General features: G+C 42.7%; 1 protein-coding gene and 1 long non-coding RNA gene across 5 annotated transcripts in view; one reads left to right on the top strand and one right to left on the bottom strand.

Annotated features, from left to right (window-relative positions):
* pkn1b (protein kinase N1b) overlaps window positions 1-27313 on the top strand; it is a 134000-nt gene that overhangs the window by 80269 nt on the left and 26418 nt on the right. For all 4 annotated transcript variants that reach the window (NM_001089460.1, XM_073934363.1, XM_073934364.1 and 1 more), the window contains 9 exon segments: window positions 1452-1752; window positions 5623-5768; window positions 8995-9115; window positions 18456-18601; window positions 20456-20669; window positions 21039-21221; window positions 21383-21492; window positions 21886-22029; window positions 26723-26798. In NM_001089460.1, the coding sequence (NP_001082929.1) occupies window positions 1485-1752; window positions 5623-5768; window positions 8995-9115; window positions 18456-18601; window positions 20456-20669; window positions 21039-21221; window positions 21383-21492; window positions 21886-22029; window positions 26723-26798 (1408 nt within the window). In that variant the 5' untranslated portion in view covers window positions 1452-1484.
* LOC141381101 (uncharacterized) lies at window positions 4420-10877 on the bottom strand. The gene is made up of 3 exons (XR_012400719.1): window positions 8252-10877; window positions 7703-8142; window positions 4420-6142 (listed from the first exon to the last, which is right to left on the bottom strand). It is a non-coding gene; the product is annotated as an uncharacterized lncRNA (long non-coding RNA).

Below are 27313 nucleotides of genomic sequence, written 5' to 3'. Positions count from 1 at the left end.
TGTGTAAATGTGTGTTGCCTTTTGCTTGTATGTGTTTGCCTTTTGTTCATGCAATCATGTAGAAAAATAAGAATAATTAATATTTTTGGACTAAAATATTGGCTGTCAGCCTCATAATAAAAAAATATCGGTATTTGGTAAGGGTGTCAAGATTTCGATTTTAAACCGAAATCGTTCGAAATTCATGCTCAATCTCGATTATCGAATCAAAAATTGAATCATCGATGCTGCCACGCCCCCATGTCACGTCAGCTTGGCTTGCCAAGCGAAAAAAAAAAAAAACATGCTTGTGCTGTGAGTCAACCTAACTGCTACAACAAACAGCCAAAAGATAGCATGGCAACTGCAGATGCAGGAGACCCCTTGACAGAACTCTTTCACTGAAGTTGCCGGTGTAGAGGTATTTTGGATTTCCAGTGAGTAATGTTGACAATGTTTGTATTGTCGACAAAAAATAAATAACACAGTTTGCAAGCTCTGCTATGTACGTATACCACATTATTCTACCGGCAGAACGACTAACATGGCAGGGCATCTTCGCAGGCACCACAAAAATATCTGTTAAACCTACAAGCGTAACACAAACTACTCTCCCGTCTTAATTTGGAATAAAATTCCAAGTAACTCAACATGTGCAAAGGCAATTACAAATGTGGTAGGAGTACTTATAGCCACGGACAAACGACCTTATTCAGTGGTAGAAAACTCCGGTTTTAGGCATTCAATTAGCGTGCTAGAACCACACTACGAAATCCCAAGTAGAACGCATCTCACAGCTATGGTGATACCCTCCATGTACAATAATGTGGAGGAGAAAGTTATTGAAGGTCTTAGCAGTGCACATTTAGTCGCCTTGACTTGAGATTGCTGGACCTCCAGAGCAACACAGAGCTTCATGACTGTCACAGCGCACAAAGGTCAGATATTATTATTATATTGCATAAAAGTCTTAAAATGGCATAGCTTGTGCGAACCGTGACTTTAGAATCGAAAATGTAATCGAATCGAGGATTTGGAGGATCGTGACACCCTTAGTTATCGGTATCGGTCAGAAATATCGGTTACATTGATTGATAATGCAATAAAACCAATGACAGAAATACAGAATTACTTCTGCCTATGGTTTTATTGCATTATCATTTAATCCAGTGTGTGAATTATGCACTAAATATAGCAGTGTGTGTTTTTTTAGTTTTTTTAACACACATGCCAAATCCAAATATTGTCCTGTCCTAACAAATCATACATCAATAGTAATGTATTCTGCTTTAAGATGATGTGCAAATTTCTGTTGCCTTTTGTATTGGGCTAATGTATTGGCTATCAGCCTCTGATTTTAAAGCGTTATCGGTTATTGGTCAAAAATATCGGTGCATCCCTAATATTTGTATTTCTGTCAGTCTCTAATCACGGTGTACCCACAGTGACCCAGGACCTGTTGTTTTCTGCAGGATTCAGATTCAGGTTTGTCTGTGCTGGAGCAGATGGGACTGGACCAGAACTCTGATTTCTCCGACTCCAGCGTGCAGCATCGGCTGGACGAGAAGCGCGAGTGGATCCGCAGGGAGATTCGTAAAGAACTGAAGATTAAAGAGGGCGCGGAGAAACTGCGGCGGGCCACTACTGACAAACGCAATGCCCAGCAGGTGGAGAGCCAGTTGCGCAGTTCCAGCCGAAAGCTGGACTCCCTCCACGCTCAGCTGCAGGAGCTGGACGCATATATCATGGTCAAGGGTCACGACGACAGCAAAGGTCAGGATTATCTTAAAGCACAAAGCATACTGTACTTTTTACTTTTATTTTAAGGGAACTTTTTTCCCAGGAGACCTCTTTTTAACCCTTGTGTAGTGTTTACCCTTTGGTAATGTTAGGGGCTGTTTTTGCCCCATTGACCTTAATTTATAATGACTTTTTTTTCATTGCAAAGCCATGACACTATAACAACATCCCCAACAGCACACAAGGGTTAACCCTTTGCCTTCTATTGATGAGTTTTTACAGCAATCTGTGCTTTAGGTGTATTAAAGTAGGGGAAACCCTTAACGCAAGTCCTCATGGGAGCGAAATATAAGCCAATTAGTGCAAGTGTAGATCAGAAGGAAGAGTTTTACAAGCTTTGGCTTGTTCCCTCCTTTATCAGGACTTACTCAATTGATCTGCTCTATACATCTAACAAAGTTACATACCCCCTTAGCAAAATTTCTCTGGCCCAGATCTGGCCCACACCATCAGCATTTGCTTGGCCCAGATGCCGCAGTGAATTACGGTACATGACTGGACCAATTCTGGCTTCCATCCAAGAGGCAAACGGGGACCATATCTGGGCCAAGTCTCAGCCAAGGTATTAACCCATAACTGGGCCTGAAATGGGCCAGATATGTTGGTGTGTCACTACTGCAACGTTTTTTATAAACCCATAAAGCATTTCGCTTTATGGCTGTGCTTTTTTTTGAAGCGACCTGATTGGCAGAATTTTTTCTTTTTCTCAAAAATAATTTAAATGTATTTTAAAAGTTGGTTAAACTTATGTGGCCCACATAAATTTTAACATCTGGGCCAATTACTACATTTGATATCTGGCCCAAGTCTTGAGTGCCGCCTGTAAGACGGTGTTTGGCCCACGTGCCGGATGAATGCCTGCTGTGCCAGTTTTATGCCAAATCTGGGCCAGAATTCTTTGCTATTGGGGTACTGTATGTGTACTTGTGAATGGGGGGTTGGGGGACATTTACATTTAGTCATTTAGCAGACGCTTTTATCCAAAGCAACTTACAAATGAGGACAAGGAAGTTATTTACACAACTATAAGAGCAACAATGAATAAGTGCTGTAGGCAAGTTTCAGGTGTGTAAAGTCTAAAAAGGAAAGCATTAGTAATGTAAGAATTATTATTTTTTTGAGTACAGTTATTGGTATAGCCAGAGAGGCAATTGCAGATTAGGAAGGAAAGTGGAGACTAAATAGTTGAGTTTTTAGTCGTTTCTTGAAGACAGCGAGTGACTCTGCCTTTCTGATGCAGTTAGGGAGTTCATTCCACCAACTGGGCAGATTGAACACGAGCGTTCGGGAAAGTGATTTTCTCCCTCTTTGGCATGGAACCACGAGGCGACGTTCATTCACTGAACGCAAGTTTCTGGAGGGCACATAAACCTGCAGAAATGAGAGCAGATAAGAAGGAGCAAAGGCAGAGGTCGCTTGGTAACAAACATCAGAGCTTTGAATTTGACGCGAGCAGCAACTGGCAGCCAGTGCAAACGGATGAGCAGCGGAGTGACATGTGCTCTTTTAGGTTCATTAAAGACCACTCGTGCTGCTGCGTTCTTTAGCAGCTGAAGATGTTTGATAGAGTTAGCTGAAAGCCCGGCTAGTACAGAGTTGCGATAATCCAGTCTGGAGAGAACAAGAGCTTGAACAAGGAGTTGAGCTGCATGTTCAGATAGGAAGGGTCGGATCTTTCTGATGTTGTCGAGTGTGAATCTGCACGATCGAGCAGTTCTAGAAATGTGGTCAGAGAAGTTTAGTTGGTCATCAATCGTTACTCCAAGACTTTTCACCATTTAAGATGCAGTAATGGTTGCCGTATCCATCTGGATTGAAAAGTTATGGTGTAGAGTCGGGTTGACAGAAACCATGTCAAGTTATGCGTAGTTGGGTTATATGAAATTGAAGAGCGAAGTTAAAGAGCAATAGATTTTTAATTTTTAGTCAAACATTTTGCATATTTATGGAAAACAATTAGCATTCAAGTAGTGCCAAAACATGAACACATAAAGAAAGGATAAAGTTCTTTGGCTTTGTTCGAATTTATGTAAAAATTATGTAAAAATCGTCAAAACTGTGGAAGGAGTTAACATTCAACATCCTAATGACCACTCACCCCCTAAAAAAACTCTAGCAGACAAGAACTTTTAAAATCAGTTTTAGGTTAATTGCAGCACCTGCATAAAATTTAAGTAAGGAATAATTGACAGCTTATAACTGAATTATTGAGAAGGGCCAAATGGACTGCTCAGCTCCAGGTGGGCTGTGTAAACCTCCTGAAAGCTTGATTGATTTAATGTCTAGTACATAAGTCCAACCTATTGTGTTTTACTACACATTCCCTAATCTTAAACCAAACTTCACGGTAACCTGTTGTGTTTTAATCAATGTCTACACCAGGGGTGCTCAACCCTGTTCCTGGAGATCTACCTTCCTGCAGAGCTCACCTGCAACCTTGATAATAATAATAATAATAATTCCTTACATTTATATAGCACTTTTCTGGGCACTCAAAGCGCTTTACACAATGGGGGGAATCTCCTCATCCACCTCCAGTGTGCAGCATCCACCTGGATGACGCAACGGCAGCCATTTTGCACCAGAACGCACACCACACACCAGCTGATTGGTAGAGACAAAGCGAATTATGATATTGGAAGGGTTAGGAGGCCATGATGGACAGAAGCCAGTGGGCAAATTTGACAAGGTTAAACCCCTACTCTTTTTCAAAGGACATTCTGGGATTTTTAATGAGTCGGGACCTCGGTTTAACGTCTCATCAGAGAGACGGCGCTCACTGAGCAGAATAGAGTCCCCGTTACTCTACTGGGGCATTAGGACCCACACAGACCACAGGTGGAGCACCCCCTGCTGGCCTCACTAACACAACTTCCGGCAGCAACCTAGCTTCCTCATGTGGTCTCCCATCCAGGTATTCACCGGGCACAGCCCTGCTTGGCTTCAGTGGGCGACCATGTGAGTTGCAGAGAGCTAGTTGCCAGCTATCAAACACACCTGTCTTTAATTACCAAGTGCTCCTTCAGATGCTATTTAGTTCGTTTAGTTGCGTTTGATCAGGGTTGGTGCTAAACTCTGCTGGAAGGTGGATCTCCAGGAACAGGGCTGAGCACCCCTGGTCTACACCTACCCCAACCCTAGATCCTACCTCACAGTAACCTGTTGTGTTTTTATTATTGTCTACACCTACCCCAACCCTAGACCCTGCCTCACGGTAACCCGTTGTGTTTTATTAGTGTCTACTACACCTACACCAGGGCTTAATTTGTGCCAGAACATGCCGAATCCGGCACCTTTGAAATCTTATCCGGCACCTCATTTTACCGATCCCCCTTCTCAACCTTCCTCTTCCCAGTCCGCTGTTCACTTTCACTTTCTTCCACGACTCTCCGACCCTCTTCACATTCCCTCCCACTTGGTGGTCTCTGGGCTGCAACAATCAAGGTGGTGCTGTGATCATGAGGCAGAGCGGCCGTTACACCTGAGCTGTGCATTATTTTCTAGTAATTCAATGAACCAGTGTCAACTATTCAATTATTCTGAGTCTGCAACAAACTACTGAAGACAGCAAAGGCTATAGACATCCACCACTGTAGCTTCAATGAGAAAGACATATAGACACTTTTAATATTTACAGAAACACAACTGTGAAGCAAAGTCAGCTTTATGTGTCCAGTATTGTAACGGGTCACTGCAGATGTTTCAGATGTGTGAGTTTAGTGTAGAATTCATCATTATATATGTAAATCTGAATCTACAGGGATGATTTGTCAGATGTCTGTATTATAATCGTGTTAGACCGTGACTTCTAGATCAATGTTTGACCCTGTCTTTGACCCCCAGATGACATTCAGTCTGTTGGGACACCAGGACGCTCCTCAGCCAATCAGGACAGGATTAAGGCTCTGGAGCGACAGCTCAACATCGAACTAAAGGTCAAGCAGGGGGCAGAGAACATGATCCCCATCTACGCCAATGGGGTTACCAAGGTTACTAATGGCTATCTGTCTGTCTATCTGTCTGTTTGTCTATCTGTCTTTTTGCCTGACTGTCTGTCTTTCCATCTACATGTCTTGTTTGTCCGTCTGTTTGTCTTTCTGTCTGTCCATCTGTCTGTCAGTTTGTCTCTCTTACTTTTCTGTCTGTCTATTTGTCTATCTATCTGTCTGTCTGTCTGTCTGTCTGTCTGTCTGTCTGTGTGTATAGCTGTCTTTTTGTCTGTCTATCCATCAATCTTATTTGTCTGTCTGCTTGTCTGTCTTATTTGGCTGTGTCTATCCGTCTATCTGTCTGTCTATCTGTCTATCCATCTATCTGTCTATCTATCAATCTATCTGTTTGTTTGTCTGTTAGGGTTGGGCATCTAAGCTATAATGCCGATCCGATACGCATCTCGATACAAAGAATACGATCCGATATATTAGCGATACATTTGTGACATATTGCGATGCGACACGATACGATTCACACCCATATCACGATACGATGCGATAATTCAGCACTAACTAATTAGATCAAGTTTATGAGATTATGTGAAAGAGGATGCTGTGCCATTGAATGAGTTTGATTGATTATTTATTAACCAAGCAAAACCAAGACTTTTTTTACAAACTGGCTTTTCTCTCAGAGCCAGAGTGTCAGTTTACAGTAGATGGCCATTTTAGAACATATAGCACATATTATTTAAGTATTTTCAAGATAAACAGAATGTATAAGTGCAATATATATTAAAATATATATATTTGCACTCTTTCAACATAAAGGTTTAGCATTGCACAACAAGAATTGTGATTTAACTTTTCAACTATGAAAACAAGTTTTACAAAGATATTTTGCCACTGAATATTCAAAACTTAAGGTGATGAACTAGCAGTGTTATGCTGCTTTGAAACATCACTTTCACTGTAAACAACAGGCTAATAAAAATATAACAAACCAGCAATCTTCTTGCTGTGAGGTGGTCAAACTACCCACTGTGCCACCGTGACGCCCATTATTTTTATCATTATTATTATTAATATTATTATTATTGTAATTAAATAAAAATTAACGGAAGGAGGTGTTCAAAACCTTCGTTCTCCGTGACACTAGGCTGAATATCTTTGCAGATGAACAGGGCCGGCACGTCCATAGAGGCGACCTAGGCGGCCGCCTAGGGCGGAAGTATAGAGAGGGCGGCGTCCGCAACACCCCCCCTTACCACCCGCATCCTCAGTTATGTCCGCGACACCTCCATCAGCGCCTGCTTGTCCTCAGTTATATCTGCGCATAGGGTGGCAGAATAGAGGTCCGCGACACACGCGCGTCCTCAGTTATATCCGCGCATAGGGCGGCAGAATAGAGGTCCGCGACTCCGGCGCGTCCTCAGTTATATCCGCGCATAGGGCGGCAGAATAGAGGTCCACTGGAAGATGGAGCTTTCACAACAACACAGTGGCGCCGCTTCAAGTGAGATTTCAGATTAGTCGTACTGCCCGTGTATTTTACAGATGCGCGGCACACTTTTGCAAATTGCATCTGTCCTGTCATGTCGTCCATCCTTAAATCCATAATGTTGCCATACTTTAGATTTAAAACTCAGTGGGGAATAAAATGTTTGTTTTGCTTCTCGCGCTTTCTGAGGGCGCACCACTAGCTTCATCCGCACACCTGATACAGTTGTAGTGTAAGTGTACACATCCGCAAATCCGTTGCTAAGGCTTACTTTAAGTAGGTCGATTAAATTATGCGCCAAAAACAGGTTGACAACACTTGTTAATAAATAAAAAATACATTCTATATTAAAAATATAAGCTGTATCTTGGAAAAACCGATGCATCTCGCAAAAACCGATGCATCTCGATTTGCTTCCAAAATTTCATTCATCCTCTGCTGCTCTACCGATGCACTCGCATCGTGCACGCGCATGACCGCGTATCGATACATATCGGTTAATCTTCCCATCCCTATTGTCTGTGCTATTTGGCTGTCTGTAAATCCTTCTATCTGTCTGTCTGTCCATCTATCTCTGTCTGTTTCTTCTCTCTGTCCGTCTGTCTATCTGCCTGTCTTGCTGTCTGTCCGTCCGTCCATCCGTCTGCCTGCCTGTCTGTCTTGCTTTTTGTCTGTCTGTCTTATATGGCTGTGTGTCTATCCGTCTATCTGTCCATCTGTCTATTTGTTTGTCTGTATATCTATCTGTCTATCCATCTATCTGTCTGTCTGTCTGTCTGTCTTTTTTGGCTGTCTGTCTATCCATCCATCTTCCTTACTATCCATCTATATGTCTGTCTGTCTTTTTTGGCTATCTGTCTGTCTGTCTGTCTGTCCATCCGTTTGTCTTTCTGTCTGTTTGTTTGTCTGTCTATCTGTCTATCAATCTACCTGTTTGTTTGTCTGTCTGTGCTATTTGGCTATCTGTCTGTCTGTCTGTCCGTCCGTTTGTCTTTCTGTCTGTTTGTTTGTCTGTCTATCTGTCTATCTATCCATCTACCTGTTTGTTTGTCTGTCTGTGCTATTTGGCTATCTGTGTATCCATCTATCTGTCTGTCTGTCCGTTTATATGTCTGTCTGTCTATCCATCTATCTCTGTCTGTTTGTCTGTTTATCCATCTTTCTGTCTGTCTGTCCATTTATCTGCCTGTCTGTCTAGCTGTCTTTTTGTCTGCCTTTCCATCTATTTGTCTATCCATCAATCTTATCTGACTGTCTACCTGTCTGTCTATCCATCTATCTGTTTGTCTCTCTGTCTTATTTGGCTGTGTGTCAGTCTGTCTATCTGTCTGTTTGTCTCTCTGTCTATCTCTCTGTCTATCCATCTGTTTGTTTGTTTGTCTGTATATCTATCTGTCTATCCATCTATCTGTCTGTCTGTATGCCTTTTTTGGCTGTCTGTCTGTCTGTCTGTCTGTCTATCTATCTATCTATCTATCTATCTATCTATCTATCTATCTATCTATCTATCTATCTATCTATCTATCTATCTATCTATCTATCTATCTATCTATCTATCTATCTATCTATCTATCTATCTATCTATCTATCTATCTATCTATCTATCTATCTGTCAGTTTGTCTGTCCGTCTTATCTGTCTGTCTGTCTGTCTCTCTGTCTGTTTATCTATCTTTCTGTCTGTCTATCCATCTATATTTCTATTTGTCTATCTGTCTATCTGTTTGTCTGTTAATTTGAGCATCAGATGTCTCCACGTATCCTCATCTGTCTCTGTCCTCCAGGATAAGAAGCTGCTTCAGTCGGCTCAGCAGATGCTGCAGGACAGTAAAACGAAGATCGACATCATCCGAATGCAGATCCGTAAAGCCATGCAGGCCACCGAACAGAGCGACGACACTCAGGGTACTGTATCAGACACAAATAGGGATGTAACGGTATCAGAATTTCACGGTACGGTAATACCTCGGTATGAATGTCACGGTACGGTATTTATTGAATCATTTACAGGAAAAAACAAAACTTATGAAAATACTCCAAAAAAGTGCCAAAAGTGTCAATGACATACAAATTAGTCATCTATCTGTAAGCTTTGAAACAGGAACTTCAATTTTAATAACAAAAAAATATTAAACCATGTAAAAAAATAAAGTTTCAATTTAGTATTGTTGAAAACTCATCACATTCAACATTTAATCACTCACTCACTTAGATAGAGATGGGTTTAAAGGAAAATTATCATATAAATATAATCTGGTAAAAGCTGGTATCTCTGGGCATTTACAATGTCCCCTGCAACAGAAAAAACCCCTCTCATTTGGGACTGAGGTTTCTGGGACAAGAGAGATATGACTTGGCCCAGGTTGACAGCAGTGGGTAACGTTGTGCATTGTCTTTCCCCCACTTGAGAGGACAAACCATGAGTAAGATAGAGGTCTCATGTCTGCATCAATCTGAACAGTGTGCTGACAACACCGCTATTCAGTACGCGCGCGACAACACAGCTGATAAGAACTCGCGCGACAACACCGCTATTCAGTACGAGCGCGACAACACAGCTGATAAGAACTCGCGCGACAACACCGCTATTCAGTATGCGCGCGACAACACAGCTGATAAGAACTCGCCCAACAACACCGCTATTCAGTACGCGCGCGACAACACAGCTGATAAGAACTCGCGCGACAACACCGCTATTCAGTATGCGCGCGACAACACAGCTGATAAGAACTCGCGCGACAACACCGCTATTCAGTACGCGCGCGACAACACAGCTGATAAGAACTCGCGCAACAACACCGCTATTCAGTACGCACGTGCGACAACACAGCTGATAAGAACTCGCGCAACAACACCGCTATTCAGTACGCGCGCGACAACACAGCTGATAAGAACTCGCGCAACAACACCGCTATTCAGTACTCGCGCGACAACACAGCTGATAAGAACTCGCGCGACAACACCGCTATTCAGAACGCGCGCGGCAACAACACCCGCTTTAGAGTTTTCCAGCTCTTTTTCATCCCCGCTACTAGCAGCACACTCCATTTCCGCATTACTGGATCTGTAGCGACAACAGACCGCAAGGGATGATGGTCAAGCCTGGGCTGATGGGAATTGTAGTTTTCGCTACCTCCCGTTCGCTTCATTCGCCTGAGCAAATTTTCTCAGAAGACCTATAGTTTTACCGAGTCATGCGACTACGGTAATATCGAAAAAAATTAATATTGCGGTATGACGGTATTTACAATATCGTTACATCCCTAGACACAAACATACACTGTCTGGCTCTCTTCATACCAAAAATGAGCGTTTATCAACTTGACATCACCACAGAGATTCTTCAGTGGCTTAAATACAGTGCAGTAGGGTTGAGCGATATCTTCTCATTTGCAAAACACCAATTAAAAAAAGTCTCCCCACAATAAGAATCAAGCTTTCGACGATGTTTGAATGCATTCACTCCAAACGTTTTGCACAAAAAAATGTAATTAAATAAAATGAAAGTCAGTCAAATCTATTTTGATCTGTAATTCCTGTGTGCTCTACGAAACCATTGTGTTTGAGTGCCATCAAGTGGTGTTTTACTGTAACTTCGGTAACTGACAACGTGAACAAAGCGCCACATCTGATTGGTCGACCAGTATTTAACATAGTTTGTCAAACCAAAAAAAAAAAAAAGCCAGAGGACGATGTTTAAAATTTTACTGTTTAGCACCCCCAATTTTTTGTTACAAGGCATGCAATTTCGATATATATTAAATGTTGATATGCTATGCGAAAATTGTGCATGTCCATATAAACGGAAGGCAATCCCCCATAATGACAATGTGAAAAAAGAGTTTTTAAAATTGTAGCAAATTTATTAAAAATAAAAAGCTGTGAAATCACACGTACATCAGTATTCACAGTCTTTGCTCAATACTTTGTTGATGCACCTTTGGCAGCAATTCTGAAAAAGATGCCGCAAGCTTGGCATACCTGTCTTTGGGAATTTTTGCCCATTCATCTTTGCAGTACCTCTCAAGCTCTATCAGGTTGGATGGGGAGTGACGGTGTACAGCCATTTTCAGATCTCTCCAGAGATGTTCAATAGGATTTAGGTCTGGACTCTGGCTGGGCCACTCAAGGACATTCACCGAGTTGTTGTGAAGCTGCTCTATTAATATTTTGGCGGTTAGCTTTGGGTCATTGTCCTGCTGGAAGATGAACTGTCGCCCCAGTCTGAGGTCAAGAGCACTCTGAAGCAGGTCTTCATTCAGGATGTCTCTGTACATTGCTGCATTCATCTTTCCCTCTATCCTGACTAGTCTTCCAGTTCCTGCTGCCACCACCATGCTTCACTGTAGGGATGGTATTAGCCTGATGAGCACTGCCTGGTTTTCTCCAAACGTAACGCCTGGCATTCATTCCAAAGAGTTCAGTTTTAGTCTCAGCAGAGCAGAGAGTTTAGTTTCTGATGGTCTGAGAGTTCTTTAGATGCCTTTTGGCAAACTCCAGGCAGACAATGTCTTCCCTTTGGCCGCTCTACCATACAGGCCTGATTGGTGGATTGCTCCACAGATGGTTGTCCTTCTGTAAGGTTCTCCTCTCTCCACAGAAGAACACTGGAGCTCAGACAGAGTGACCATCGGTTTATTGATCACCTCCCTGACCCCTCAGCTTAGATAGCCAGCCAGCTCTAGGAGTCCTGGTGGTTAAACATCTTCCACTTACGGATGATGGAGGAACTTTCAGAACTTTCAGAGCAGCAGAAATTTCTCTGTAACCCTCCCCAGCCTTGTGCCTTGAGATAATCCTGTCTCGAAGGTCTGCAGACAATTCCTTTGTCTTCATGCTTGGTTTGTGCTTTGACATGCACTGTCAACCCTGGGACCTTATATAGACAGGGGTATGCCTTTTCAGATCATGTCCAATCAGCTGAATTGACCACAGGTGAACTTCAATGAAGCTGCTGAAACATCTCAAGAATGATCAGTGGAAACAGAATGTACCTGAGCTCAATGTAGAGTAGAGATCTGCGCGGGACTAAATTTTGAATCCCGCTCCCACCCAGGTTTTAGCCGGAACCCGACCGCTCCTGCTTATATTAAGCACTTGATGTCCCGCTGCCCGACCCGCCCTGCTTTCTATCCGCCGCGCCAGATCCCGCTAAAGAGCGGGGGGAGAACAAAACCGAAAAATCACCCAGTTATACAGTCCAGACAGCCTATAACAAGCTGTCTGTATAAACATACACACGCACACACACACAAAGCTTTCTCTCTCATTCGCGCGCGCGCCCTCTAACACACACTTATAAGCACCAAGCACAAACACAGGCAATGAGGCAAAGCTCTCTATCTCTCATTCGCGTGCACGCGCACACGCGCACACACACACACACACACACACACACACACACATACACATATCTCTCATTCGCGCGTGCGCATACATACATACATACACACACACACACACTGCAACAAACAAGCTAAACACAGCATCGCGCTATTTCATTTACACACATACATACGCGTGCTCACTCGGGAGTCGGGCGCGATATTGCTAGACAGCCCGCTCCCGTCCCAAATTAAACCCGTTACCGACCGCTCCCGTGATTTATTCGGAAATTTATACCCGCGCCGTAGAAATCTGGTCGGGAATGCAGACCTCTAATGTAGAGCTTCACGCCAAAGGCTGTGAATACTGATCTACATGTGATTTCTCAGCTTTTTTATTTTAAACATTTGAACTGATAGAGGGGGTTTCATGACCCTTTAATCTCAAAAACTGGTGACCATTAACCTGCTTTATATGAATCAGCCATGACCAAAAATTCAGCTAAAAAAATTATTTAATCTTCTACTGAAGACAAAAAAGTCCCCTCTTTTTCGGGTGTCCTGAGGGTGAGTTGAATTAAAATATTAAGGTGAACCATCCCTTTGAGAAAGCCGTATGTGGTCGTGATCTGAAGTCAGTCAGAGAGCAATGTTTGAGCTGAGAGCTGCTGGAGGAAATGGACGGATCTGAAGCGGACTCTAATGCACTCTAATGGCGTGTTTGGGGCTGATGGCTCATGTGTCCTGAGGCCGGACGGCGGGTTAAGAATAGCTTTATTAATGCCGCTCCAGCCTCCGCCATCGGAAAGACGTCTGACAGTGCTGCAAACACTCTTCTCAGTGTTCTCGCTGATTGCTTCATGTCATTTTGACAATAATCCGGCTCCAGAATATGGTTTTGAAGTGGTTCGTGAAATAGTATGTGCAAGAGATCTTGACAAGAGAGTTTAATTGGATTTAAGATGCCATTGAGCTCCATAGTATTTGTTTTTCCTACTATGGAAGTTTTCAGCATGCTTCAAAATATCTTCTCTCGTGTTTAGCTGATGAAAGGAACTCATAAAGGTTTAAAAGCACCTGTAGGAGAGCAGTAGATTTAGCTGAACTATCTCTTTAACGCAGATGAGCTGAGTGCTGAATTTTATTTTGGGGTAGCCAGTATGACAGATTATTGTCAACCCTCGTTTAATCGCACACTACATATTTATTTTTTATATTTAGCAACCAGTGACGACACTAGTCTAACCTCAGCGTTATTTCCTGTCTGCTAAGCTCTTTGTGTCTTCATATTGAGAGGGTAAAGGTGCAAAATGAACCCGAATACAATCAACAAATACACATCATCTCTATACAGATTGTCCCTCAGTAACTGGTAGGGGTGTAACAGATCATGGTTTATTCATGATCCATTGGATTAGTCCATCATTCCTAATGATCGCAGAGAGATCGACCTCCTGTGTCATTCAAATGTCATGCATGAAGGCGTTTTGGCTTTGCTGTAAAATATAATGATGACGGAAGTATTGGTGGAGGCACTGAAATGCTTTCTTAGGTTATTAAAGGTGTTTTCTGTCACTTGTTTAGCCTGCATTAATGTAAAGCTGCACAATTAATCATTCAAAGATCGGGATCTCAATTCAAACACCCACACGACATCAATTATAAATAATGATGATTTGCAGATTTTTATTAAACCTTTGATGCTCTGCATTCAAATCTGCATCTGATGGAGAAAGAGATGCAGTTTTACCACTTTTCAGTGAGTTACAGTCAATCAAAAAACACAGTTCAGATATTAACACTGAGGTTTGTGGCAAAGAAAAAAGTCAGTTTAATGCAACTTGATGCTGTTGAATGTTGTAGCAATTACATTATACACTCAGAAGCCACTTTATTACACTGCAAAAATGCTTTTCTTGCTTAGATTTTTTGTCTTGTTTCTAGTCTAAATATCTAAAAATTCCTAAATCAAGAAGCATTTTCTAGACAAGCAAAACATACTGTCTTGTTTTGAGAAATAATATGCCAAAATCGAGTGAGTTTTTCCTTAAAACAAGCAAAATAATCTGCCAATGGGGTAAGCAAAATAATCTTACATCAAAAGAAAAAACAAGATTAATTTGCTTACCCCATTGGCAGATTATTTTGCTTGTTTTAAGGAGAACTCACTCAATATTGGCATATTATTTCTCAAAACAAGACAATATGTTTTGCTTATCTAGAAAATGCTACTTGATAGAAATTTTAGATATTCAGACTAGAAACAAGACAAAAAATCTAAGCGAGAAAAGCATTTTTTGCAGTGTAGGTACACTTTACTAGTACCAGGTTGGACTCGATTTTGCCTTTAGAACTGCCTTAATCCTTCATGGCAGAGATTCAACAAGCTATTGGAAATATTCCTCAGAGATTTTGCTCCATATTGACATGATAGCATCACGCAGTTTATGCAGATTTGTTGGCTGCACATCCATGATGCCAATCTCCCGCTCCACCACATCTCAAAGTTGCTCTATTGGATTGAACTCTGGTGACTGTGGAGGCCATTTGACTACAGTGACCTCATTTTCATGTTCAAGAAACCAGTCTGAGATGATGTGTTATCCTGCTGAAAGTAGTTATCAGAAGATGAGTACACTGTGGTCATAAAGGGATGGACATGGTCAGCAACAATACTCAGGTAGGCTGTGGCGTTGACACCATGCTCAATTGGTACTAATGAGCCCAAAGTGTGCCAAGAAAATATCCCCCACACCATTACACCACCACCACCAGCCTGAACCACTGGTACAAGGCAGGATGGATTCATGCTTTCATGTTGTTGAAGCCAAATTCTGACCTGAACATCCGAATGTGGCAGCAGAAATGGAGACTCATCAGAGCAGGCAACGTTTCTCCAATCTTCTATTGTCCAGTTTTGGTGAGCCTGTGTGAATTGTAGCCTCAGTTTCCTGTTCTTAGCTGACAGGAGCGGCACCCGGTGTGGTCTTCTGCTGCTGTAGCCCATCCGCCTCAAGGTTGGACGTGTCGTGTGTTCAGAGATGCTCTGGGGGGCGACAACGTGGGGAAGCGATCACAAATTGAGGAGTGGGGAAGGGGGGCGGGGTGGAGCGACAACGCGGGGAAGCCTTCACAAACTGAGGAGCGATCACAAACTAAGAAGCGAGAAATGGGGGCGGGGTGGAGCGACAACGCGGGGAAGCCATCACAAACCAAAAGTGGCGAGAGCGTCAAGTAGCCGGAAGTCATTCATTTTTAATGAGAACCGGTGGCGAGGAACAGCGCGGCGTGTCTTCTCCAATGTGGGCGTCGAGGAGAGTTGAAACTAAGTCAACTGTATGGTAATGAGTAGGCCCACACGGAATCTGCGCGCGCAGAATTCCGCAGAATTCCGCAGATTTTTAGCCCATCATTAATTTTGTTTATTTACTCGAGTAAATGTGTAAATCTGAATTTATTCATTTTTTATTCAGTAATTTATTACTTCTTATTTAATATATTAAGGTTTTAGCTATGATACTCCGCTGGATACTCCCAAAATAATTCTGCAGAAATCCACAGATTTTTACCTAAATTCTCCGCAGAAATAGCAAAAAACATCCGCAGATTCCGTCTGGCCCTGGTGATTGAGCTATGACGCGGTTCGGCGGCAAGCAATCAGAATAAAGAAGTCCACCGCTTGAGAGGAGTTCAGAGAACACAGACCTGTGAACTTTGGTTCCGACCACAGTTGTTCCCAGGGGTTTGATTATTGCGGTTGCCAGATTTCCAATTATTGAAAATCGTGATGACGCGGGGCCCCCTAATCACGCGGGCCCGTCCGCTACGCCACTGCATTTGCGTCCACAGATCTGCCACTCGCTGGATATTTCCTCTTATTCAGACCATTCTCTGTAAACCCTAGAGGTGGTTCTGTGTGAAAATCCCAGTAGATCAGCAGTTTCTGAAATACTCAGAGCAGCCCGTCTGGCACCAACAACCAAATTCAAAGTCACTTAAATCCCCTTTCTTCCCCATTCTGATGCTCGCTTTGAACAGCAGCAGATCGTCTTGACCATATCTACAATCCTAAAGGCATTGAGTTGCTGCCATGAGATTGGCTGATTAGAAATTTGCGTTAACGAGCAGTTGGGCAGGTGTACCTAATAAAGTGGCCGGTAAGTGTATATACAATAGGTGGTGACCAAGCGGCAACCTCCCGCTCTCTCTCAGGAAGCCAATACGGAAGTAACTAAAACTGCAATTCATCCGAAATTCCGCTAGTCCTGGCCGCTCCTGGCTCCAAAACAGAGCAAATTTCAATTGAGCCCACTGTTAGAATAGCCAACTTTACAGCAGAAAAAAAAGGTGTTTACAGTCTGGTCCAAAAAAAGATTTTGGTTAATACAGCTAATATTACCCTTCATGACAACTGTGAGGGGGTGAATTTTTTTTATAACTCATTCGTTTCCTTTATATTAAGTTGTATTAAGTTTGCATAATTAAGGGCGTGGTCACTTGAGTGACAGCTAGGTCTCGCTGGTCGCCGTCACGTCACCTCAGCTGAATCCTGCAGATTAGCCACTGAACTCGGCATATTTATCGTATTTCTGTGTTGTTTTATGTGGCTTTACACAGTCAACTGCCTTTTGGACTTGTTTCCTACAATTATTAGATGGCATGGCATGCTGAGTGCACTTAATTGTGCTCACAAACCATTCACGTGGCCTCCGTTTCCCATGTGAGTAAAGTTATACCATCTCTATACATGTATATGTCTTATTTAAGATCATTTATGGTTTATATTTATATTTAAAGCTGTAATGCATTGCAGAATCTGACGGATTGATTAGCTGTAGGCTCTAGAACAGTCATCTAAAGCGTTGTCATACAGTGTTATGCTGGAGTTCATCAATAGTCCTGCATTTACTAACACAGACTATATCTGAAGTGTTTGGATGTAATTCTTGTTTTCCTCTTGTTGTAAAACGTCATAAGAACAATGTTTAGTGGCTCAATGTATTACAGCAGTGTTTTTAACAGTCTAAACACTTTATTGATATAGTGTACAACCAAGCACAAGTGGTCAGAATACAAACGAGTCACAGGTGATAAAGTATTAAGCGTTCTCCCAAAGTAAAGTGTGTCTGAACCAGGTCCATGCTAAATGCCAGCAGGTGTCTGTAGCTCCGCCCACTCTCCGCCTCTTTGCTCTCTTTGCGACGGTTGGCCGCGCCTACTTGTGGCTTCTTTTGCGCTCTTTAGAAACCTATGGGTGACGTCACGGATACTACGTCCATATATTTTACAGTCTATAGTGGTGACAAACATCCATCAAAAAATAAGTCATTGAATAGTTCAAAAATGATGCATCTAGTAATCAAACATGATGTATAATAAGTAATTATAATCAGTGGTTACCACAAACGTTGCTGGTTCGAGTCCCAGCTGAGTCAGTTGACATTTATGTGTGGAGTTTGCATGTTCTCCCCATGTTGGCGTAGGAAGCAGCGGCACAAGCTTGGCGGTCGACCACATTGCCCATGCCTAAATCTGCCACTGAGCGTGGGTTTTCTTCGGGTGCTCCTGCTTTCCCCACAGTCCAAACATATTTGCTATAGGGGAATTGATTAACTAAATTGGTCAAAGTATATGAGTGTGTTTGGTTGTTTCCCTGTACTGGGTTGCAGCTTAAAGAGCATCCGCTGTGTAAATCATATGCTGGAATAGTTGGTAGTCCATTCCACTGTGGCGACCTCTGATGAATAAAGGGACTAAGCTGAAGGAAAATTAATCAATGACGAACAATGGTCCGATCTGGGATTCAAAAACTGGATTGTGATCTGAACCATGAGACTTGTGATCTGAATAGTGTGTTTCTTTTAAAAGCATCCCCCATGAGGATGTGACGCCTGTGTGTGTGTGTGTGTATCTCTCTGCAGGTAAGCCGGATCTGTGTGGTGTGGAGCTGCGTATCGAGGAGCTCTGGCATCATTACCGTGTTGAACACGCCATGGCTGAAGGCGCCAAAAACATGCTGAGGCTTCTGGGAACTGGAAAAGCGCAGGACAAGAAAGCCATCGCTGAGGTGTGAGAAACACACACACACTCACACTGAGCATCAAAAATGTCTCGGAAAATATGGTCATGGAAAATATGGTCATGGAAAATATGGTCATGCTTCATGTTACATTTACACATGGTTAATTTATTTACTAACATGAACAACCATTACACAATACAATTATTACACTATTTATTTGTCCTTGTTCAACCTACCCTACTGAAAAAAAACAGCTTAAACCAGCCTAGGCTGGTTGGCTGGTTTTAGCTGGTCGACCGGCTGGTTTAAGAGGGGTTTTGGCCACTTCCAGGTTGGTTTCCAGCCATTTCCAGCTTGGTCGTAGCTGGTCAGGCTGGAAGATGACCAGCTAAAACCAGCTTGACCAGCCTAGCCAAGCTGGGAATCCAGCCAAAACCAGCTATGTCCAGCTTAAACCAGGCTGGTCAAGCTGGTTTTAGCTGGATTTAGCTGGTCATTTTCCAGCCAGACCAGCTAAAACCAGGCTGGAAATGGCCGGAAACCAGCCTGGAAATGGCTAAAACCCCTCTAAAACCAGGCAGGTCAACCAGCTAAAACCAGCCAACCAGCCTAGGCTGGTTTAAGCAGAATTTTTCAGCAGGGTCTGCTGTAACATTACAGCCCCTCTGACCACCTTCCATGCACAGGGTGTACATGTGCACGGTGAATGCGTGAAACTAGAAGCCCCCGTGATCTCACTAGCCCGGATTAATTTTATTTTGTAGTCCCTAATCTTCATTCGCTGTAGGCTTTGCTAAGCTAACTCTGTGCCAAAGTCTCCCTTTACATTGATCTTTGAGCGTCTTACATTGAAATGTTGTTAATGTTAACACAGAAACATTACACATATGGTAGTGGACCAGCCTTTAATAAAAATACAGTCCTTCATTGATAATTCATGTCCAAAGATGTAAATTAGACGCGCAAAACTGGAATATGCCATAAAACGCTTGCGAATAAATTCAATTCAGCTTTATTTGTATAGCGCTTTTACAATATAGATTGTGTCAAAGCAGCTTCACACAAATGGTCATAGTAACTGGAACAGTGTAGTTCAGTTTTTAGTGTTTAAGTTCAGTTCAGTTTAGCTCAGTTCAGTGTGATTTAATCATTACTGAGAGTTCAAACACTGAAGAGCAAATTCATCGATGCGTAGCTCTACCAATCCTGAACCATGCGAGCCAGTGGCGACAGCGGAGAGGGAAAAAAAACTTCACCTGATGGGAGTGAAGAAAAAAAACCTTGGAGAGAACCAGACTCAGTTGGGCACGACCATTTTAATTTCTCCGCTGGCCAAAAAATAAAGCAGCGTTTCCATACAATGAGAAACTAAAGAGAACTAAATCATCACTTCCTGTTAAACTGGAGCAGATATCAGTCAGAGAAATGGAGTTTAGTGTGTTTGGATTTGCCACTGTGGTGTTTATTCTTCTCTAAGAAATGAGTTGCGCCTCAGAAGACGAAGACGAAATGCAATGAACGCGCTGAATGCAGTGCTTTTGGAGGCGGGAGTTGCTCTTTGGGTGCGCCGACAGACGCTCAAGGCAGTTCTGGAGGAAATAATAATAATACTGAAGCACTGTGATGACAGACTGACAGCTGAGGAGTTTCAGAAATCGGCAAAACAACATTTCAGAAGTTTTACAAACATCAGCCGCGAACTCCATTGATGCATTAAGTCCCATCATGCACATATTTAATCACATCACTCTATTGATGAAAGGTCCATAAACAGTAATACACACCTATAAATGTCCTGATTGTGAGTGAACTGGTCTCAGTAGTGCGTCTGAGGATGAATGTTGAGCTTGTGTGTGTGTGTGTGTGTGTGTGTGTGTGTGTGTGTGTGTGTTTCTGCAGGCTCAGAGTCGTTTGAGTGAAGCGTCCCAGAGGCTGGATCTCCTGCGGGTGTCCTTAGAGCAGCGTTTGGTGAATCTGCCCGAGGATCATCCCAAAGCGTGTCTGATTAAAGAGGAGCTGGTGCGGGCGTCCTCCTCCGCCTTCAGCTCCAGTCACAGCGCCCCCTATGTCCACAATCAGTACAGCACCCTCAGCAGACCCTCCCCGCTCACCGGTACGCCAACAAACAGTGTTGACAAAGGCACCAAGGTTGATTACTGTACAGATGGTTCGACAAACTGCTCACAGTGTTAAAGTTCACACAATAAAGATATAGGTGACATGGTGGCTTAGTGGTTGGCCTCATAGCAAGAAAGTTGCAGGTTCGAGTTATTTCTGTGTGGAGTTCTGATGTTCCTCCAGGTGCGCCGGTTTCCCCAACAGTCCAAACACATGCGCTATAGAGGAATTGAATAAACTAAATTTACTGTAGTGTATGAGTGTGTGTGTATGGGTGTTTCCCAGTACTGGGTTGGGACTGGAAGGACATCCGCTGCGTAAAACGAATGTAATATAAGTGTCTAGTGCTTTTGTCCCCTCTCAGGCACTCTGCAGGTGCGTCTGCTGGGCTGTGTGGATTTACTGGAGATGGTCCCGGGCCGCAGTCGAGCGTCTCCCGTGGTTTTACCTCACTTCAGTCCTGGAGACGGACGAGCCTTCAAGCTGACCCTGAGCAGCAGAAGTAGCAGCTTCAGCCTGAAGACGCCCAGCAAGAGTGAAGAGTCCTGTGAGTGTCTCATACACCCATACGCTAATGATTCAGACGATTGGGGGCAGTTTTATGATGAAGTTATTCATCACTCAGGGACGTTTTCTTTTCTGATATTCTCCTGATGTCATGTGTGTGTGTGTGTGTGTGTGTGTGTGTGTGTGTGTGTGTGTGTGTAGCGGAGGTGAGCGCTGTGCTGAAGCTGGAGAACTGTGTTGTGGGTCAGACGTGTTGGAAGAGTGTTGGGGAACAGATGTGGGATCAGACCTTCACTCTGGAGCTGGAGAGAGTGAGTTACACACACACACACACACACACACACACACACACACACACACACACACACACACACACACACACACAAGTTTTTGTGAAAAGTGTGCACATTACATAGACTTCCATTCATTTTAGACAGCTCAAACCGTATATTATATTGCCCTCACCCGACCCCACCCCTAAACCCAACCATCACAGGAGACTGTGTGCAGCTTTACTCTCTGATTAAACTCATCCTGCGGGATTTATAAGCATTTTGAGAAATGCGGACGTCACCAATGTCCTCATATTTTACCTCCTTTTTGTAACACTTGTGTCATACCCATGTCATTATACAGATTTGTGTCCTGACATGTCACAAAAACACGTACACACACACACAGACTGATGTTAAGATGTTCTGCAGTCTAGAGAGATGGAGATAGCGCTGTACTGGAGGGATTATCGCTCGCTCTGTGCGCTGAAGTATCTGAAACTGGAGGATTTTCTGGACAATCAGAGACACAGAGTTCAGCTGGAGCTGGAGCCGCAGGGTCTGCTGTTGGCCGAGGTGAAAACACACACAAACACACACACACACACACACACACAAACGCTTTAATTTAAGCTCGAATTTTTCACTGATAATTTGTCTAAATATAGATTTTTTTTGCTACTTATTTTGTACTTCTAGTGTGTACGTATAGTATGCTAATATACAAAAATGCAAATTAATAATTTTGTTAAAAACTACAAGAAAGTGGTGATTTCTAAATACACTTTGACTTGTATATTCATTGCAGAAATATAATGTTTTGTGTTTATGATGTTAAATAATTAAAGGGATGAAACGTAACAATCAGTGAGTCTATTGATGCTGGGTGAATGAGGAGAAGACGCATACGCTTGATAAGTGAAACAAAAAGTAAGTATTTATTAATGGATAATGTCAAACAATGAATGTAAGATGGAAGATAAATGTAATTTTAAATAATTTAATTAAATAAAGAAAAATAGGAGTGTTGCCAAAACAAAGAAATAAATATAACAAAACAAACTAACTAAAACCCAACCCACTAAACTGACTGAACAAAGAAAAATGCACAAACAAAACCGTAATCTTCAGCACGTAGCTTAACTAAACTTCTTAACTCCCAAACATAAGTACACATGTGGCAACGCCTCCAAAAAGTAACTAATACACAATAATACTAAGCTGCTCGAAATGCTAGAATTCTCGTAAAGTACACACTGTTAGCCATTTGCAAAACGAGATCTCAGGTAATCCAATTCTCATAAAGATCGTTCAAAATCTCACTATACATTAACAAGAGCAGCACAAGATTAACTGATAAATCAAGATAAACAGGGAGAAAACTAGAAAATAGCACTCGCAAATGAATCAAGCGGATCAAACAAACAAACAGTCCGGCCGACACAAGTGAGGAGATTGGCAGGCCAAGCGCTCCTCCAGCACAGCGCAAGCGCACCGGTTTTATACTGCGCGGACCCGATCCTTATTGGCGCGCCGATTTAGTGACGAAGGTGAATGACAGCTCACCCGACCAATGGTAGCACACCTGAAACAGGATAGGACCACAACAAGAGAGAGAGAGAGAGAAGAGCGCAAAGCAGAAAACAACAAAAATACTACAAAACATACGTAAAACGTAACAATAAACACAAAATATTTCACGTTTAGTCTGGTCAACCTTCTTTTGTAAATCTACATCTTCTCATGTCATTCAGACCTGCAACTTATTTCGAAACAGTTGCGGCAGGAGCAGTTTAGGGCAGTGATCAGGTAAACTGGTGAAATAATGATGTGATGTGAAGCAGGTGATGTCAACAGGTGATTGCAATTATGATTTGACACAAAAGCAGCATCCAAGAAAGGTCTAGACCTTTAGGAGCAAAGATGGGCAGAGGATCGCCAATTTGCCAACAAATACAAGAGAACATGATGGAAATGTTTAAAAACAAAGAAAGACAGGAAGACATTTGGATATTTCACCTATAACAGTGCAGAACATCATTAAAAGATTCAAGGAATCTGGAGGAATGGGGTATATGCCGAAGCATGCTAATAGGACTTTTAATATGCCAGTAACCTGGGTTAAGCGCTTCCGGGGAATTGAATGGCAATGCAAAATCCGGCGCATTTAAGCTCTGTTTTCTTTAAAAATGAGCGATCTCCACTGGCTGAGTGATATCCGATTTAAAGTGGGTCTCAGATTGTACAAGAAGCACTGCATTAAATTACATTTCCCCCACCATGTCTTTATTATATGAGCATTTATTTTACCCCAGTATATTCAATGGAGCTTCTGCGTTAGCCTGCCGATTCTGACGGGCACGTGCGAGTGAACAGCTTTTTGTCTCGTTTTACGCTTGAGCAACCAAATAAATGCTAAAGTTTATTTAACTGAATGTATTTTAATGACATTACAACATCGATGCTGTATAAGGAACCGTATAAAATGAGAAAAAGTTCACAATAACAGGTCACCGGAAGTGTATCAGCATGGGAACAGCACTAGCTCGGCATATACCCTATTTCAGTGTGTAAAGGACAAGAGCGCATGTCACGAAATACAGGGAGACCCAATTGCAAGTAAAAGATATTTATTGACTCAGACAGAATAACAGAAGGATGAACGCAGGCAGATGAATTGTGAGTCAAGCGAGCAGCAGGAAATGTAATAATCGAACAGGGAGCACTGTAGAACAAGATCAGAGAGCCGTCAACGGATAAGGTACAAGAGTCCAAACACAGAGCTCTCCCCGCGACACACGACCAGAACTCAGCGACCGGAACCTGACAGGACACAGACAAACAGACGTGAAGATGACGAACTGACACTGTGAGACAGAAACGCTGAACATATATAGGCGCGGTAATGCGCTGCACCTGTGGTCCGCTGATTACAGCTGAGCGGTGCTGCGCACGGCAAGGCTGGTGCCAGCGTACACGTGACCACCCAGCTGATAAAGTAAACACAACTGACAGCAACGCGACTCTAACACAGACACAGAGACACCCAAACACACTCATACACGCATATATGCATAACGTATAACGCACCACACCGCACACACACACATACACACACGCAGACACATCATAGAAGAACAGACAGATCCACAATCGTGACAGCGCAAGCCTGACCTGAACAACCATGATCTGCGATTCCTCAGACGGCGCTGCATCAAGAATCCTCATTCATCTATAACCCAGATCATCACACGGGGTCAGGACTACTGCGGCAAACCTTTATCAAGTACCACACCAGGTAGTTACGTCCACAAATGCCAGTTTAAACTGTACTGTGCCAAAAGGAAGCCCTATGTTAACAGTGTCCAGTAGCGCCGTTGACTTCCCTGGGCTCTGAGGCATCTGGCATGGACCATCACAGAGTGCAAGTGTGTACTGGGGTCAGATGAATCAGTTTTCCAGTAATTTTTGGAAGAAATGGACGCAGTGTGCTCTGGACCAAAGAAGAAAAGGATCATCCAGACTGTTTCCAGCAACAAGTCCAATTCAATTCAATTCAGCTTTATTTTTTATGGCGCTTTTACAATGTAGATTGTGTCAAAGCAGCTTCACATAAATGGTCATAGTAACTGGATCAGGGTAGTTCAGTTTTTAATGTTTAAGTTCAGTTCAGTTTAGCTCAGTTCAGTTTGGTTTGAAGTAATTACTGAGAGTTCAAACAATGAAGAGCAAATTCATCGATGAGTAGCTTTTCAGATCCTGAAACATGCGAGGCAGTGGCGACAGCGGAGAGGGAAAAAAAATTCACCAATAGGAGAGTGAAGAAAAAAAACCTTGAGAGAACCAGACTCAGTTGGGCACGACCATTTTAATTTCTCCGCTGGCCAAAAGTTTTGTACAGAGCTTCAGTCACCGTGGTGGAGGCTGGAAGATGGCCTCAGCGAAGACTTGTCTGTCCCTGGAGCGTCGCTGGAATCAGTCTCATGCTCTCCACTCCCCATGACCCCCAGCGCAGCAGCAGCTCAGGATACGGCCTGGTCCCGGATATGGAACACCTTGGGATCATCTCGTCGCTGGTCTTGGATCCAATCAGTGACTCTGCATAATCTGAGGACCTCGGGATGAGTATCCCCAGGTGGAAATGGAGAATAAAGAGAATAATTAGCCTAGCTGCTGTTCATAGTGTATTTAAGCAAGATGCAGAAGCCTGTGTGGAACCCGCTAGGTGATGCATTGAGTGTATGCTTTACTAAACAGATAGGTCTTTAATCTAGTTTTGAACTGGGAGAGTGTGTCTGAGCCTCGGACGTTATCAGGAAGGCTATTCCAGAGTGTAGGAGCCATAAATGAGAAGGCTCGACCTCCTTTACTCGACTTTGCTAATCTAGGTACTACCAGAAGCCCTGAGTTTTGAGATCTTAAAGAGCGAGCTGGATTGTAGCGAGACAGAAGGTTGGTTAGATAAACAGGAGCTCGATTATTTAGAGCTTTATATATATTTATAGCAACAAGTCCAAAAGCCAGAGTCTGTCATGGTAACTTGCACTTCTGTGTTGCACCATTAATGCTGAAAAGTACATTGAGATTTTGTAGCACATTCTGCTGCTGCCTTTTCCAGGGAAGCGCCCATGCATATTTCAACAAGACAATGCTAAACCACATTCTGCACACATTACAAAGTCCTGCTGTGAAGGAAGAGGATGCAGGTACTTGACTGGCCTGCCTGCAGTCCTGACCTGTCTCCAATAGAGAATGTGTGGTGCATTTTAAAGCACAAAATGCGACAACGAAGACTCCGTACTGTTGCCCACCTTAAGACTTGTTTGCAGGGAGAATGGGACTCATGTATACCCTGAAACACTTCATCACTTGGTATCTTAAGTCCCTAAATGTCTTTTAAGTGTTGTGAAAAGCAATGGCAACAATACAGAGTGGTAAATGTTTTACTATTTTTTTAATTTGTTGCAAGTACCAAAATTGGAATATGTGTTTATTATGAAAACAACAATAAAAATGATGAGGAACACATTAAATAATGTTTGTTGTTTTGTCTGCAATGAATACGAGTCGAAGTCAATTCAGAAATCACTACTTTCTTTATTTATTTGTGTTTTCCATACTGTCCCAACTATTCTGATTTGGGGTTGTATTATCTGTCTTGATTGTCAAATTTTAAACATCAAGCTTTTATTGTTACGTAAAGAACAGACTTGTGTTTATTAGTGTGTAGTGTGTGTAGGTGATAAAGGTGTGTGTGTGTGATGTGCAGGTGATGTTCTTCAATCCTGTGATCGAGCGAGGGCCACGTTTACAGCGCCAGAGGAAGGTGTTTTCTAAACAACAGGGTAAAACCACACTCATCACACACACACATACACCCACTAGCCCCTTTCACACAGTGATACCGGTAAATATCTGGAAAATTTCCGGAACGACTTGACCGGTATATTCAAAAAAGCGCTGTTCACACAGGCGAGGACGTTACGGAAATTTTCCGGAAAAGAGCATTCACACATCCATTCCAAAATACCGGTAAATTCTGACATCATTCACCACAAATGAGCTTTAAACGGCTGCGCTTGTATTTGTAAACATTTGACTAAATTACAAACTCTGTGGATGATCAATATTGTGAACAACTTTCGCAGGATCACTTTCGCATGTCGAGATGTTCATAATATGTGCATGTGCAGGCGCTCATAGGCTGTTTCACAGGAACACGCAAAGCTTGAAGGTAAACAAACAACGGCTTATCATAAGCATCTCATCGATGATTATTTACACAGTTGGCATTAAGAAGGAACATATAAACGTGATCTGACTAACATCTAGCAGCTAAATGTGTCTGGAAAAATATTCA

The sequence above is a fragment of the Danio rerio genome, chromosome 3, assembly GCF_049306965.1.
Source record: "Danio rerio strain Tuebingen ecotype United States chromosome 3, GRCz12tu, whole genome shotgun sequence".
Lineage (NCBI taxonomy): Eukaryota > Metazoa > Chordata > Actinopteri > Cypriniformes > Danionidae > Danio > Danio rerio.
The sequence above is the reverse complement of the archived record's forward strand: the minus strand, read 5'-3'. Positions and strand labels throughout refer to the sequence as shown.